Raw genomic sequence first — 16,168 nt, forward strand, 5'->3', positions numbered from 1 at the left:
CATGAAACTCACAAGGTGACCTTGGGCCAAATCATCACCACTCAACCTAAACTGCTTGTTCTCCAGCATTGTTGGGAGGATAAAATGGGAGGTACACAGTGAGGTCATTCTCACAATCAAAAACTGTGTTCTAACTGGGTTTGGGAGCTAGGTGTGCTCCCCCATTTCCAGTGTGTGGAAGCAAAGTAAGAGGAATACCTGGTGTTCTGGTCGCTCCAGGTCTCAACACTCACATCAATTTCGGAGGGTTTCGGAAGGAAGCCCAGGCAGATGCGCGGCTGGGGGAGTCAGTCATGTGACTTGCCTCTGGGGGGGGCCCCAGACAACGGTCTCCCCTTGCCTTATTACACACAATGAGGCGATTCTCGTGATCGGCCAAAATCGGGCTAAGGGAGCCTAGCCCAGCTGCAGCCGAGCGTGAGAACAGGTTTCTCCAAAGCTGGCGACCTGCTTGAATACCCCTCCCCTTACACGAGGTGAGCGGAGCGAGCGCTCTACTAACCCCATCTATTTGGTCGTGTATTGCCATGGCGCAGCAACACACGAGGAGACCCCCGCCGGGAGGCTGAAACAAAGCCTTCCGTCTCTGGGGGTTGCTCCAGGATGCCCCCCACGCTCTCATGGTGCGTTATTGGGGCTCCAGGGGGCAGGGAGCCACGTGGCGGTGCTTCCCTTTCCCCGGGGCTGTGGGTGGATGGCAGGAGAGCTGCCGCTCAGCTGCGTTGCCAATCCACCCACCCAGAGCCCCGGCTGTGATCATGTGCGGGGAGGGAAGCGCTTTGGGGCTTCCTCCCCGCAAAAGAAGGTAGTCTTCTCATGCAATCATGAGAAGAGCTTAGGAACACAGGGAGCTGCCATATGCTGAGTCAGACCACTGGTCCATCTAGCTCAGTATTGTCTTCACAGACTGGCAGCGGCCTCACTTTCTCCCTCCCTTCCACAACAGAATTCAAGCCAGCACAGACTGCTTGCTTGAATACAAATGTTGCATAATGGTGGACCTCTTACTTCTGGATGTTGCTTACTTTGCTAGATGGTCTGGCTACCTTTGAAAGCAGGGAGAGAAAAATATACTCTTAACCCTCCTCACTGCTGTCTGGAGAACAGAGTGCCCTTGAGATCACAGAAGCTGGCCATCCCTGATCCATTTAATTGAATTATTAATCCAATTGAACACGGTTACATTTTATATGTTATTACCAATTGAAAACAATTGTTTTCAACCCTGATTAATTCTTCTTCCTCTAGCTGATGAAAACAATTATATTTTATACAATATTGCCATATAATGTTATATCGTAGTACCATGTTCTCCAACGAGCCATATCCAAATAAAGTATCTGCGTTACGTCTGCTGCAACAAAATGTCTTGTGACAGCTTAGGAGCAAGTCGTTTTATTGTAGCAGAAGCTTCTGCAGACTGGAGCCCGAAATATCTTGCGTTCCATGGCCCGTGTGTGTGTCGGCGTAAAACGCACATTAACTGATACAGCACTTCGTGCATCTAGTGAAGTGGATTCTAGTTCACCAAACGTTCCACCACAATGAACTTGTTAGCCTTTAAGATGCTTTGTTGCTACTGGCCAGACTCTGAGGTGCAGAATTATACAAGCTTTTAAGTTAAACAGGGTTCTTCAACAGGCAACAAAAGAGCTGCCACTAAGGCCATATTTAAATCACCCCACATCTGATCACAAAACTTTAAGGCAAGAGGTCTCAAACTTGGGTCCTCAGATCTTGTTGGACTACAACATGGGCCTTTGGCCACTGTGAGGGGATTCTCACGATCGGGCAAAAGCGGGCTAAGGGAGCCTAGCCCACTTTTACCCGATCGTCTGCTGACAGGAGAGCCCCGAAGCTCCCGACAGCAAACCCTCCTAATTCCCCCTCCCCTTAGATGAGGTTAGCAGAGCAAGCACTCCGCTATCCACGTCTATTTGAGCATGTATTACTAGCAATAGCAATAGCACTTACATTTATATACCACTCTATAGCCGGAGCTCTCTAAACGGTTTACAATGATTTAGCATATTGCCCCCAACATTCTGGGTACTCATTTTACTGACCTCGGAAGGATGGAAGGCTGAGTCAACCTTGAGCCCCTGGTCAGGATAGAACTTGTAACCTTCTGGTTACAGGGCAGCAGTTTTAGCACTGCGTCACCAGGGGCATGGTTCCGCGCTGCAGCAACACATGGGGGGATCCCCACCAGGAGACCCCCAATCCCTGCAGCCCCCGCCGGCTTCGTGACAGAGCCGGCAGTCGTGCGGGCTAAGCCCGCTCTCCCCGCACACGAGCAGGGCGGGAGCCCTGGGCGGCTGGATTGGCCGCCCACATGATGACTGGCTCCATGACGGAGCCGGCAGGGGCTGGGGGGAGCGGGGGCTGATTGCCCCCTGGAAGCTCCGGCATGCTGGCGAGACCCCCGGAGCCGGGAGGTGGATTTTTGCCTCCCCTCCGGGGGTCTCCTCGTGAGTAGCCATGCTGCAGAGCCATGCCGCGGCTACTCAAGATAAAAAAAACAAACCCAGTTTTTCGCTTCACAAACCCAGTTTTAGGGGAGGGTTACTTAGGCGGGTCAACCGCCTGGGAGCCACCGGGATTGCCTGTGAGCCCGGTGGCTCCCACGATCAGGCAAAATCAGGCTAGGCTCCCCTGGCCCCAATATCTGGGGAACAAAGAGGTCATTCACTCAATCAAAAACTGGGGCTATTCTCACGATCAGCCAAAATCGGGCTAGGAGAGCCTAGGATTTTGACTGACCGTGTAAACCACCAGGCTCGCAGGCAAGCCCAGTGGCTTACAAGCAGCTAGCCCGCTTTTTTAGCCCTCCCCGAAGTCCAGGTTTGTGGAGCGAGCGCTCTGCAAACCCGGGCTTTCCAATCGTGAGTAGCCACGGCGCGGTGGCGTGGCTACTCATGAGGAGACCCCCAGAGGGGAGGCGAAAAGCCGTCTTCTGGCTCCGGGGGTCTTTCCAGTAAGCCCTGTGTGCTCGCGCATGGCATACTGGAGCTTCTGGGGGCCGCATGGCCCCCGAGCTCCCCAGCCCCCGCCGGCTCCATCATGGAGCTGGCAATCGTGTGGGCGGCCGATCCGGCCACCCAGGGCTCCCTCCCTGCTCGTGTGCGGGGAGAGCAGGCTTAGCCCACTCTCCCCACACAGCTCCTGAAACCAGGTCTCACTGATCGTGAGACCCAGCTCACTGTGTTCTACCCAGGTTTGGGAGCTGTGTGTGCTCCCAGTTTTTGGTTGTGTGGAAGAAAGGGAGAAGGAAAACCTTGGTAGCTTCTCCTCCTACCTTGCTTCCACACAATCATTTCTACCCATGTTTTCCTCTAACCTTGCTTCCACACAACCAAAAACTGTGAGCACACACAGCTCCCAAACCCAGGTAGAACACAGTTTTTGGTTGTGTGAATGACCTCAAAGTTTGAGTACCAATGCCTTAAAGAACACACATCTATTTAATACAAAATTATTTTTAAACTATAATTAAAATGTTAATAAATCCCAGGCAAGAACTACCTTCACAGTATCACCATCACAACAATTAGGCTCAGTGGAGGGTACGTACCTTCTTGACTGTACCAGCTCTGTGCTGAATCTGAACAGCAATACTTGTGACTGTTGTGAACAATCCATTTCCCTATAAGTCCAAGGATGAATATTTGAGGGGAAACTGGAAAGCTTTCCTTTTTAGGCTGGCATTCAATGCACCAGGATTAAGTAAGAGAGGTATATTTTTAACTGAACTGAGTAGAAATCAGTGGAATTGTATGGATGTTGAAAAAGCAGAGGATTGGACCAGTCTGTTGAATTGTTTACTTAAATAATTAAGTAAATACCTAGCATGGCTTTTCCCGATGCAATTCCCTGCACCCTACCTGAACTCAAAATCTATCCTACATGCTCCATCTTTCCCCCAACTTCTATGTCCCCAGCATGATTCTCCACTGCAATACCCAAGGTTACTTTAAGCCAGGTATCATCAATTCAGAACACAGTTTGAGGGAGGGGGAAGGCAACCCTGTTGGTGGCCCATGTTGCCAAGATTTTAATTGCTTTGTTATCTGATAAGGGGGGGGGGCAAGCGGTTGGAGGGGAGAGGGATGGTGATGAGCCCCCTGCCAGGAAGGGCCATTCAGACCTGGTTCCTGTAATAAAGTGATTTAATAGATCTAAAGAGGCCAATTCCAATCTTTCTCCCTCAGTTACTTCCTGTGGGTTATCATTCACATATGTAAATGACCAGGAGAGGGTTATCAATGACCCTCACACACTCAGAGCAGAACGTGTCTGGTTTCAAGGCATTGTACATGGACAAAGAACACACACTTTTCCAGGCTGCTCTCCCAGAGAATTTTGGAGCCCCATACGTAGGTCCCATCTCATCCAGTTCTGGCCTGCCGAGGATGTGCCACACCACAGGCCCATCGAGGAGGATATTTCCAGTAACAGCCATCATGAACACACTTACAAAGCTGGCATTTTGAAGGCCAATGGTCTTCACCATTTTCACTGGGGCAAAGAGCCCTCAATGTGAGAGCCATTTCTCACTGCTGGCTGGCCTCCACACACACAGCCCTGTGCTGGAGGGCCCTTTAAAAGACATGGAGCCCTCTCTTGAAAGCTCAAGGAGGGAAGCACAAGAAAGGGCTACATTTCCCAGCACTCCCTATGCCTTCCAAGATGGCGCAAGTACTCAAGAGGGCTCTGTTTCCCTTAAAGGACCCCTCCCCAGCATGGCAGGGTGGGACTGCCCTCTCCACGTGGTGCCTGGAGGACGAAGCAGAGTATTCCACTTTGGCCAAGAAGCTTCCCACTGACCCAATAAATAATCAGTCAGGGAGCCACACTGAGGGCCTTACAATGAAGAACTCCTGCTAACTGGGCAAAGAGGCACCTTTTAACATGGTGGTTCTCTTTATTTAGCAGGGGGAGAGTAACTGGCCCTATCCACCCCCAGCACTGTACCTCCAGTGACTGTTGCTGGTGTCTATCATGTTTCTTTTTAGATTGTGAGCCCTTTGGGAACAGGGATCCATCTTATTTATTTGTTATTTCTCTGTGTAAACCGCCCTGAGCCATTTTTGGAAGGGCGCTATAGAAATCGAATGAATGAATGAATGAATGAAGAACACTGCTGTTGGCATTATTTTTCATGATCATTAATTACAATAACCCTATAAGATAGGCTAGCATTATTAACCACCCATTAGAAATGGGGGCACAGCTATGCCCGAGAATGGCCAGCCTAAGGTCACTTAAGTCCTAGCCCCGGAACTCCCAGAATGCACCACACAAGTGTGCAGTGCATTATGGGGGGTCCCCCAACACTAGCCGGGGCTGGCAGACAATTTTAAAAATGGGGGTAAGGGAGTACTTGCTCCCTTAACCTCATTTTAAAGGTAGGCTCCAGAGACAGGTTTGCTGCTGGGAGCTGCATGGCTCCCAGCGGTGCTGGTGATCGGCTGAGTCCGGGCTTGGCTTTCTTAGCTCGGCTTTGGCTGATCGTCAGAACATCCTCTATGTTTTCAAGCAACTCTGCAGGAAGAAGCAGTGCTGAGTGAGGCTACACATCAAGTCTCTTAATTGATTTAAACATATTTATACACACCGCCTGTAACCGGAGATCTCTGGGCACCTTTCTTCCAAGCCACGGACCCACCCAAGCAGCCCAGTGAGGCAAGGATGAGGTGGTAGGACCCTGAAGTGGGAGACGACACCACTTCAGATGGCAGGCGGCCGGTCACATGTCTCAACGTTCTGCTCCAGAGAAACAAAGCTTCCCTTCACACAAACAACTGGCATAGCACAGAGAAGGCTCAGTCTTGCACCCTGATGTGGTGGTAGTTGTCTACTTGCAGACAACAACAGCATTCAAAAATAGCATTCCCCACCTGCAGGGGCACAATCCACTGTATACCTCTGGACTTCATCCTGCTGCTTGTGTAGATCTGGTCTACTTCTGTTCAGAAAGAATGGTGGCTTGTAAGACCATCCTGGAGCCTTGATACCTTTCTCAGCCACTGACTTCTCCACTGAGAGAGCCAGTGAGAGCCGGTTTTTGCAGGTGAGCAGGGAGGGAGCCCTGGGCGGCTGGATTGGCCGCCCACATGATTACCAGCTGAAGGGTATGCTGGCAAGACCCCTGGAGCTGGGAGGCGGCTTTGCACCTCCCCTCCGGGGGTCTCCTCGTGAGTAGCCATGGTGTGGAGCCGCACCGTGGCTACTCACGATTTAAAAAAAAGAAACGGGTTTGCGGAGCGCTTGCTCCGCAAGCCCGGTTTTAGGGGCGGGCTACTTAGGCGGGTTAACCACCTGGGAGCCACCGGGCTCAACCTGGGAGCCACTGGACTCTCTTGCGAGCCCGGTGGCTCCCACAATCAGGCAAAATCGGGTCGGCTCTCCTAGCCCAATTTTGCTTGATCGTGAGAATAGGCCCCTGGAATCACTACCAGGGATGACTATCAATGACATCCTATAACCAGGTTCCAACCAACAATCTCACTTCCTGTCCAGAAGAAAAAGAAGCCCCATCTCAAGATTCAAATCCAAGTTCCTTTTTTTGCCACTTGCTCTCCAGTGCTTATTACCTACCAAGTGAAATTCACACATACAAACAAATCAACATGGCTCAGTGACATATTTCAACCTGTAAGAACTCAGTGAAAACCCTACATTCTGGATAGCCTGGTCCTCATTGTCAGCCTCTCCTGTGATCAAGGAAGCTATAGAACATCTATCCTACGTCCTGGAGCTCATCAGCACTTCAGATACAGTGAACACATCTTCTCCCCATACCAGCAATTGTATCTGTTTTTCCAGAGACTTCTTCCCACATCCTGCCTTTATGTCGCAGTATCAAAGTCAGTGATCCATGTGTAAAACCTAACTGGGCTCTTCCCGCAGATGTGTAGGGAGCTCTCCCTGGGTGGCCAAATTGGCCGTCATAGGAACATAGGAAGCTGCCATATACTGAGTCAGACCATTGGTCTATCTCACTCAGTATTGTCTTCACAGACTGGCAGCGGCTTCTCCAAGGTTGCAGGCAGGAGTCTCTCTCAGCCCTATCTTGGAGAAGCCAGGGAGGGAACTTGAAACCTTCTGCTCTTCCCAGAGTGATTCAGTCCCCTGAGGGGAATATCTTACAGTGCTCACACATCAAGTCTCCCTTTCATATGCAACCAGGGCAGACCCCACTTAGCTTAGCACTCTCTCACTAACCTCGTTTTCGAGGAGGGCTGCTTTGGCAGGATAGCTGCCATTGAAGCACTGGGCTCACCCATGAGTTCTCTCAAGGGGCGGAAACCAGGCTGGGCTCCCTTAGCCAGGTTTTCTCCCATCTTGAGAATAGCCTCAGTGTGTGTGGAAACTCCTAGAAAGTCACACCATTAGTCCTAGGCCTGACTGATCCCAACATGGACATTTTCAGTGGTTCTTATATCTTATCTTATAGTGCTCACACTTCTTGTCTCCCATTCATATGCAACCAGAGCAGACCCTGATTAGCTAAGGGAACAAGCCATGCTTGCTACCACAAGAGTAGCTCTCCTCCTCAAACCATTGACAAACCAGTTACGACCATTGTACTACTTCAAGAGGCCACTGCACCATGAAAGCAGGAACTGCTCCACCTCAGGAGGATGCTGCACTATGAACTTATGGCCTTACGAAGCTGAGTCCAGAGCAGATGGGAAACAAACACAGACTTAACCACAATTTGCCTCTTGTATGTCCGGAAGCTCAAACCATGGTGTGGTTTGATCACCACCAATCAAGCTTTTACATTATCATCCTTTTCACATTACCAGCCTAAGGTCTGAACCCAGCCACTGAAAACCAGTGCCCTGCCCTGCAGGAGTGAGATATAAAACAGATAAACATGACACAAGAAAGTTCTATATAGTAATAACAGCAGTCTCAACCAACGTCACTTAAGCCTGGTCTGCACATGCAGCAGGAGAAGGTGGCAGGGTGGACTCTACCACTGCAGAGGGTCATCATTTCTGAATGCTCTTCCACATAACTGCCACCTGTAAGTAAAATGCAAACAAACCCCTAGCTAATCAGGGAGAGAGGTTCTAGCCTACTCCTTGCTGTGCTAGTTTCCTATGGAGATGTCTGGATCGTTCTTTGGTTGGGTTTTTGTTTTACTTGAGGGACCATTAAAAAATGTCATCCTCACTCTGCAGTGGTAGAGTCCACATTACCACCCAAAGCTTCTGCCCTCTTGTTCTGCTGCATCAATTGCATGCTGCATCAGAACAAAAATCAATCTGGTCCAGGAGGCCCCAGCCTGGGGCCCCCAGATTTTGTTGGACTGCAACTCTCATCGTCTCCAGCCAGGCATCCACAAATCCACTTACCAGCTCGCTAGCGGTGAGTGCCCCCAGCCCTATGGCGAGCAGGACACCAAGTACCACACACAGGTCTCCTCCCCAGAGATCTCATTTCCACTGCCATTTTTGAGAAGCTGGGACAGCAGGAATCCTTTCTGAGCAGTAGGAGAGGGGTCTCACAGTTTCTTACCATCTTCTTATAGCCAGTGTTTAGTATTTTTTCCCCCCATCTATGTGCAGAATGAGTTTTGTTCTGGGTGGCAGTATCAAAGCACTTTGCATGCACATGCATTCAGAGTGGGGCCTTCCTGATTCAACCTGAGTGGGATGTAAAATTAATTGAGTGGACATCAAAAAACTTGCGAACGCACATACATGCGCACGCCTTAGAGGGAAAGCTGATTATAGCCCAGTGCAAGTGACAGAAGATCTGCTTCTCTCCTAAGCCCTTCGCCTGTGTGCCAGAAAGGATTTGGGGGAAGAAACGGGGCTGGTGGTGGCCACAAATAATGGCTACCTAGTGAGCCACCTAATGTTGCAGCAGGGAAATGACTTGACTAGCAAGCCAGAGGTTGCCGGTTCAAATCCCTGCTGGTATGTTTCCCAGATTATGGGAAACTCCTATATCGGGCAGCAGCGATTTAGGAAGATGCTAAAAGGCATCATCTCCTACTGCACGGGAGGAGGCAATGGTAAACCCCTCCTGTATTCTACCAAAGAAAACCACAGGGCTCTGTGGGCACCAGGAATCGACACCAATTCAACGGCACACTTTACTTTAGTGAGCTAAATCTCAATTTGTGGGTCCTTTTTCCCAGCCACAATGGACTCTGTGGCAGGGGATGATGGGATTTGCAGTCCAGCACCATCTGGGAACCCATCTAGGGACTGCAGCAGCCAGCTAGGCATGTCTGGAAGCTCATGAATAGGGCATGAAGATGCTGGTCACTCCCTGTTTGCCACCAGCACTCAAACTCAAGAGGCACATGAAGGAATTACGGCTAATAACTTGGTAGACTTATTGTCTATCAAAAAGATGGATACCATAAATGCACCCCAAAGATTCCCTCACTCCTTTAGAGCACTTTTAAGTAACTGGCCACACTTAATGGCACTTAAGTGTGCAGCCACAAAAAGCGTGCACTGAAGTTAAGGGCTTCCCCCACCCAGGATGAATTAAGGAAGCTGGAACTTGGTTCTCATCCCCCTAGAAATGGTGGTAAAGGGTTACAATGGCCAGAGACACCCTGGCTAATTATTTTTGTGCAGGACTATTAGTGCCTGCAATCAGAAAACTAGACTGTCTGGGGGCCATAAATACTGGAGGGACTCACATCCACCATTGCCAATACCTGGGGTCATTCTGAATTTCACAAAAACACACCCGAACACAAAGGAAACCCAGACATCTTGTTTAGTAAAGAACTTGGCACTTCTACAGATACCAGATGTGGAACCAGTTCCAAAAACTAGAGTTCACCCCCAGATTGTCTGTTCTCCATCTTGCAGGCTCCATTTCCCCAAAATCTGACTGACAATCAATTTCAGCCACATACCATTCTAACTGGCGTCACAGTTAAAAACAAAGCAATTGTCTTCTCTGCTTCACAGTGAAGCTGCAATCTGCATCCCTCCCAAGAGGAACAGGGAAATCAACATTCCACATTTATTCCCTCTGGGCTTTTCCATCAATGTATCGAAGGCCTGACCTGGAGAAACCATTCTCTAGGGGTAGTGGGAGAGTAAAACCCAGAAATCTGGGGTCATATCCATTCATTCTTGTAGATTTACCATCTGCCTGGTGGGATGGGAAGCTAGACCCTGGGGAAGTACAGAGTGGATGGACCCAAAAGGATTTCTCTTTCTTCTGCAGTCATTTATAATTTCATTGGTAAAGAGCCACACTTCAACCCAGTTACTCTAGAGTAAGGCCATGGCAACAAGTACCTAGGAAGCAATCCCAAGATTTTAGTCTGCCTCTTTAAGTATCCAACATCTCAGTACCAATCTGATTAAACAATCCAGTTTAGCCACATCATCAACATAACATTACAACACTACTTAACACTAAATGTCACACAACACACACATTCTTTTGCCCTCCTAGAGAACACCACAGAGAACATTCAAACACAATCTCCAAAGAAGTCACTGAACCCTAACCCAGTCTCCAAAAAAGTCACTCGAGCTTCCATCAACCCTTCTAAACCAGACTTGACCATAACAGGCAAACTTTGTTTAACCTGTATTAACAAAAATCAAACTAAGAGGCAAAGAAATCCAGCTCCTCCCATATGATTTGTGAGTACATCAAGTGCCATGAAGATTCCTTGAGACAGAAAAATGGCATCCCTTATCAGTGTCTCTAGCAAAAGTGGGTGTGGAGCATCAAGTACCTGGGGTTGCTAAAATTAAGACATTTACTTCTTAAAATAATTTATGAACAGATATTATTCATTTCAACAGGACTACTCATGAGCAAACATTTAGAATCCCATCCTCCATTGCAAAATCTAAGCACATGTGCATTGCTTATATTTTCTTCATTTTAGAGTTTGCACTTGCAAAAAACGCAAGCCTAAATTCCATAACAATCAAAATGGTTACTTCAACAGCACAACCTTCCTTCCAGAACCTTCCTTCATCAGAAGTTCCTTCATCAGTAGAAACAAAATGAATTCACATATTTAAAAAAAGATGACAACTACTTCCTTCAGCCTCTCTTCTCCCTCCAAACAAGGTTTGTAAGCCTTCATGCAGAGGCAAACAAACTTTCTCCATCATCCCTGCAAAGTGCTTGCCATATAGTCTTCCCAAAACATCAGGCTGGATCCAAAAACAGTTCCCCAATATTTTATTTTATGTGATTAGCATCTTTGGAGTTTCAAGGCAGTGTCAGAAGAATTAGAGGGAACTTGAAGTTTTGCTACCCTGACTTTGCATTACAGCTGGTTCAAAATATACCATCCAGTGCAGAACTACTGTGGGTACTAACAGATATCCTTCTATCCAGCAAAATGCAGTACCCAAAGGAAACAGAGTCATAAATGCCCTTGCTGGATTAGACCAAGTTCTATATAGTCCAGCATTCTCTTTCCAGCAGATCTCCTCTGAGAGCTCAAAAGCAGGGTCTGAATGTGACAGCCTCACCCACACTGTCCTCCTTTGTTCCTAGCACCTGGTGTACAGAGGCATACTGCCTCTGAACATGGAGGTTCCATTGAGCTATCATGGCTAACAGCCAACAAAAAGTCTCTCTTCCACAAATGTTTCTAATATTTTTAAAAAGCCATCTAAGCTAGTGGTCTTCACCATGTTTTGTGGTAATGAATTTCCTATGCTATGTATTATATGGAGTTCTGATCCCACAGTCAACCTCTTTCCTTCTCTCCACACTACTAATCCCAGGTCATTTCCCCCCTAAACTATAGAACAAAATCATACTGCAGCCTAGATGACTTGTGGAGCCTAAAATATCCCCAAGACTATTACTGCAGTCTCTGCCCTCATAAGAACCACCACCCTGTCATAACATATTTGGCATTGCCAAATCAGAATAAAGGGTCCTTCTAGTACTGTGACTCTTCCAAGCAGTGGCCAGGGACAGAATGTTCTCAGAACTTTGTAGGTGCCTCAACAAGCTCCTTGCCTATCACAGGAGACACAACGTGGTATTCCAAATTCAGGGGAATCTGACTCTGTGCCTGATGCCTTAGACCCCAAAGAAAACAAAATTCCATTAGCAAGGTCTGTTTTTTAGCAAAATGTTTGTGAATCAGCACTCAAACAGAGTTGTGATGTTCTGACACAGAGCATCCTTTACATTCTATATGGTGCTACCTGGGGCTAGGTTGCCATTTTATCTTTAGGTCTTTGGGGTGATGATGTTAGGCACATACAATGTTATACAGATGAGATGAACAAATTATGGGTGTTCAGGTTTGGTCCCCATGGGGTTATGGCTGTGCTGCAACAACGTACCCTGTCTGTCCATCTCCTTGCCCTTCCAGAGCCCATAACCATTCAGGGGGGAAAATGAGGGAGCAGGGGGACTGGTAGTGGGTTTTTTGAGGGGGTTTTAAGGAGCTGGAAACCCAAAATTTGTAACTTGTTTGGGACCCTGAATCCCAGCCTCCTTCTCAAAGTGCCTCCATCCTTCTGAGCTGAGTTTCACCAGGTTTGGAAGAAGCTACAAGGGCACAATCCTGCCTAGTTAACACAGCCTTTAAAAAAAAAAAAAAACCAAGATCGACTCCTATTTTGAAGAAGACATTTGAAATCAATCAGATATCACTTTACAGCCAACCTAAGTCTTAAACCCTGAGCTCACGGAAAGGCAAGGAACCCAGGAACTGACCCGCCCGGCCTAGAGAGAGAGAGGGAGAGAGAGAGGCCTAGAGGCGGGGTAGAAGAACAGGCTAAACGCACAAGGCAGAAGCGCGCACAGAAACTGCAGCGCGAAATCGGGCACTGGGCACAGATGCGCCACGGAGGGGCGAGAAGGGCAGCGGGCACTGCCCTGGGGCGGCCAGACCTTCTCACGAGCAGAGGGTGGCTCTGCGGAGCGACCTGGGTTCCTTTGGCCACAGATTGCGCGCCCACGCGCTGCTTGTTCCTTGCGATCGGCTCAGCCCACGAGGCCTCTGATTACCAACAAGCAGTTCCCAAACTTTGCGCGCACGCGAACTACTGCCAGGCTGCTGCGCCCAACCCCGAAGGCCCACCCTGCGCCGGGCTGCGCCCTAGGCCCCAGCCGGGTCCCTCCGCGCTCGGCCCCCCCACGAGGGCCCCCTTCATCGCCCCCACTCCCCCTACCTGATGCACAAAAACATCCACGGGGCATTCAAGGGCGATGCCTTCCTTGGTGGTCATGGAGAGGAAGCCGAAGCCCATCCGCACGTTGAACCATTTACAGATCCCGGCGCCATGCAGGAGCGGCTGGCTTTCCTCGTCTGGCCTGGGCGAGTCCCCCGTGGGCTCTTCTTCGCCCGCCTTGGCGCAGCCACCTAGAAGCATACACGCGGATCATCAGCCGGAACCAAGCCAAGGGAACCCCCACCCCGCCTCCACCGCCTCCGCATGAGGCGCGGTGGGGGCGCTCGGCCTCATAGGGTCACCCCGGATCGGAACGCCCGCTACGGGACCTGGCTTACCTCCCAGCCAACCCGCCCTTCCCCAGCGGGAAACCCCACCGCCATCCCTCGATTGCTCGGGGAGCAGCCTGGAGTTCCAGCCGTGCCGAGCGCACCGCGGATCCTCGCAAACTGCCCGGGAAGAAGCCTTCCCGAGCTTCGGGTTTGGAGTGGGGGTGTTTGTGTGTGTTTGATGGGGAGTCATTTTCCTAAATCAAAAGCATCCCTTCATGGAGAATCGAGGCGGGGGCGGGATGTAATTCCCCAGCCAAGATACAAAACAGTCTGGAGGTGGGGGAGAATACCGGGGCGGCCCTCTTCCAACAGCTCCGGGGTGGTTAATACCCCACATGGAAAAGCATCGAGGAAACTGATGCAGATTCCCCTCTTTAAACCGAAGCATCCCGGGCGGGGGGAGGCAGAGATCGTATTTTCCGAGGGCAGCAAATAAAACCGAGGGGTGAGAGGGACTCTTATAACCCAATTTTTAAAATCTTGTAGCGGGGGAGAAGCTGTCTTGGCAAAAAAAAAAAAGAGGAGGCGATATTTAAGGAAGAAAACGTGCCCACTCCAGAAAGGAACGTGTTTCTCTGTCGAAACCTTGGGAAACAAACACGCTGCTTTGAGATTTTTTTTAACTCCTTCTTAAAAATACCCAAACCAAAACAAATAAAATCTCCAGCTGGCAGAGTCACCCAGAAGTTCCCCAACTCCCTCCCCCGTCCTAATTCTTAAAAGAGAAGCACACGGTAACCCAAGCAAGTCGCTTCATCGGCTACTTACTCGCTTTAAAGGGGAATTTTACTAGCCCCTAAAAGAGCGTTCTTGTTGGGAGGGTTTAAAAAGTAGTGTGTCTCCTTCCACTGAAGGAGGGGAAGGAGGAAGAGCCAGCTTTCCCACCCCCCACCCCCAGAAGGATTCAAGGCTCCCCCGCGCAACATAAACTCTGATATTTCCTTTTAAAGGGGACATAAAAATATCCGGAATTTCTTAACCACTCTTCCCAAACTGGAGGAAATCGGAAATATCGTAAGCCCGCCCCCCCCCCCAGCAACACACACAGAGCTTATTTTTTAAAAATCAGAGCTGGGAGGGAGAGAGAAAGAAAGGAAAGGAGAGAGCAGAAAGAATTGCCTGGATTCAGAAAGAAGAATCGGCGATGAAAATTGCACTTAACCTGCAAACTGCTGGTTAGAAACAGACCCCATGCTGCACCCCTGGTGGAAAGGATGGACTCTGGCTGGAGCAGCCTCCCCTCCTCTCTGCCCGCCAGCCTTGGACAGGGTGTCACAGTAGCTCTCGGCCCCCAAAAAAGGGAGGGCACTGGTGGAAGATTCAAAACAAGCGGAGGGAAGGAGAGAGAGAGAGAGAGAAAGGTTTGCTATATCTTCACTGCAACAATAGCGGTGGGAGGGCCCAGCAGCGCCTCTAAAGCTCCCCAAATTTCTAAGAGACAATAGAATTCCCCCAACGCCAAACCTTACTTACCTCCCCCTCCCCCTCTTGCCTCCTCTCCCGCCTCCGCCTCCCCCCCCCTCCTCCCAACCTAAGCGCTCTTCCCTCCCAGGAGACAAAAAAATGTAACCTTTTGCCATCCTACAAGCTTTGGGGTAGACCCTGGTTAGTGTCAGTTCTCTCCCCCCCCCCCACTTTCCTTTTCACACTTTATTAATCTTGTTGGATTTGGAGGGGGGGGGAGATCTCATTAACCCTAAGGGATTTTTTAATCCCCGGGATCTGTTTGGCCAGATTCCGTTTCAGATGGTCCATTCATTCCTTCGATCGCCCGCCCCCCCCCCCCGCGCCAATCTTTTCTCCCTCCTTGCTCATAATTATACATTCCAAGAGGGATTTGATTTTTCAACGTGGATGGAGGGTTGAGAGATTGTGTGTGGTGTTTTGTGCACACAACTTCCATGGCGGCGGGGGGGGGGGGAGGAAAGCAATTACCTGTCACGGGGAAAAATTATCTCCCCCTCCCAGCTTGACTGCTCTCTGCCCCCCAGACTGCCATGAGCTTCTGTTATTCCCCCCCCCCCGATCTCCTGCTTGGTGAGTTGGGCTGCGACAAGACCAGCTTGACTCAAGTGACCTGTTTAAAGGGAGAGCTTCGCCCTCCTCTCCATTCCATTTTGGCATGTTAAGCCTCTTTCTTAAACTATCTCTTTCCTCCTCCTCCTCCTCCTCCCTCCCCCCTTACTTATTGGGATGAGGGAGGGATCTCCTCCGGCTGGCTTTGGGAATGCAAGCAGGGCAGAGGGGGTGGGTAGTTGATTCCTTCCCTTCCCACCAACTCTAGTCAATAACTGGCATTTGAAGAGAGGGGGAGAGAAATGAGATCTGAAATTGGAATTTCGGAGCCTAAAGATTTTCCCTCTCCCATTTGATGCAATCTGCCTGTTACAAATTTACCCGGTTGAATTCTAAAAATAGAGGGGTGGGTTGAGGGACCTACTTTTAAAAACTTGTTTTTTCCCCCCTTTCCGAAGATCCCTGTTCCGGAGAGGTGAATTCCAGCAAAGCATGTTTATTTTTTAAATGAGCACGATTGTAGGAAGTTCCATTCTCCGTTGATGGTTTTTAAAGGGAAACAATTAAACTTTGAACTAATGGCAAAAGTTAGTCCCCCCCCAAAAAAAGTTGCCAATATTAAAAGGAAGAAGGAAATAGTAATTTAATAACTGTAATTAAACT

At 49.4% G+C, this 16,168-nt stretch overlaps 1 protein-coding gene across 1 annotated transcript in view; it reads right to left on the reverse strand.

Annotated features, from left to right (window-relative positions):
• LIN28A (lin-28 homolog A) overlaps nt 1-14,682 on the reverse strand; it is a 71,358-nt gene extending 56,676 nt beyond the window's left edge. The window contains exons 1-2 of the mRNA XM_053266878.1: nt 14,652-14,682; nt 13,158-13,348 (exon numbers count right to left, since the gene is read on the reverse strand). Coding sequence (XP_053122853.1) covers nt 13,158-13,348; nt 14,652-14,682 — 222 coding nt within the window. The remainder of the gene's footprint in view (nt 1-13,157; nt 13,349-14,651) is intronic.
• Between the last annotated feature and the right edge of the window lie 1,486 nt (nt 14,683-16,168).

This window comes from Hemicordylus capensis, chromosome 7 (assembly GCF_027244095.1).
Source record: "Hemicordylus capensis ecotype Gifberg chromosome 7, rHemCap1.1.pri, whole genome shotgun sequence".
Lineage (NCBI taxonomy): Eukaryota > Metazoa > Chordata > Lepidosauria > Squamata > Cordylidae > Hemicordylus > Hemicordylus capensis.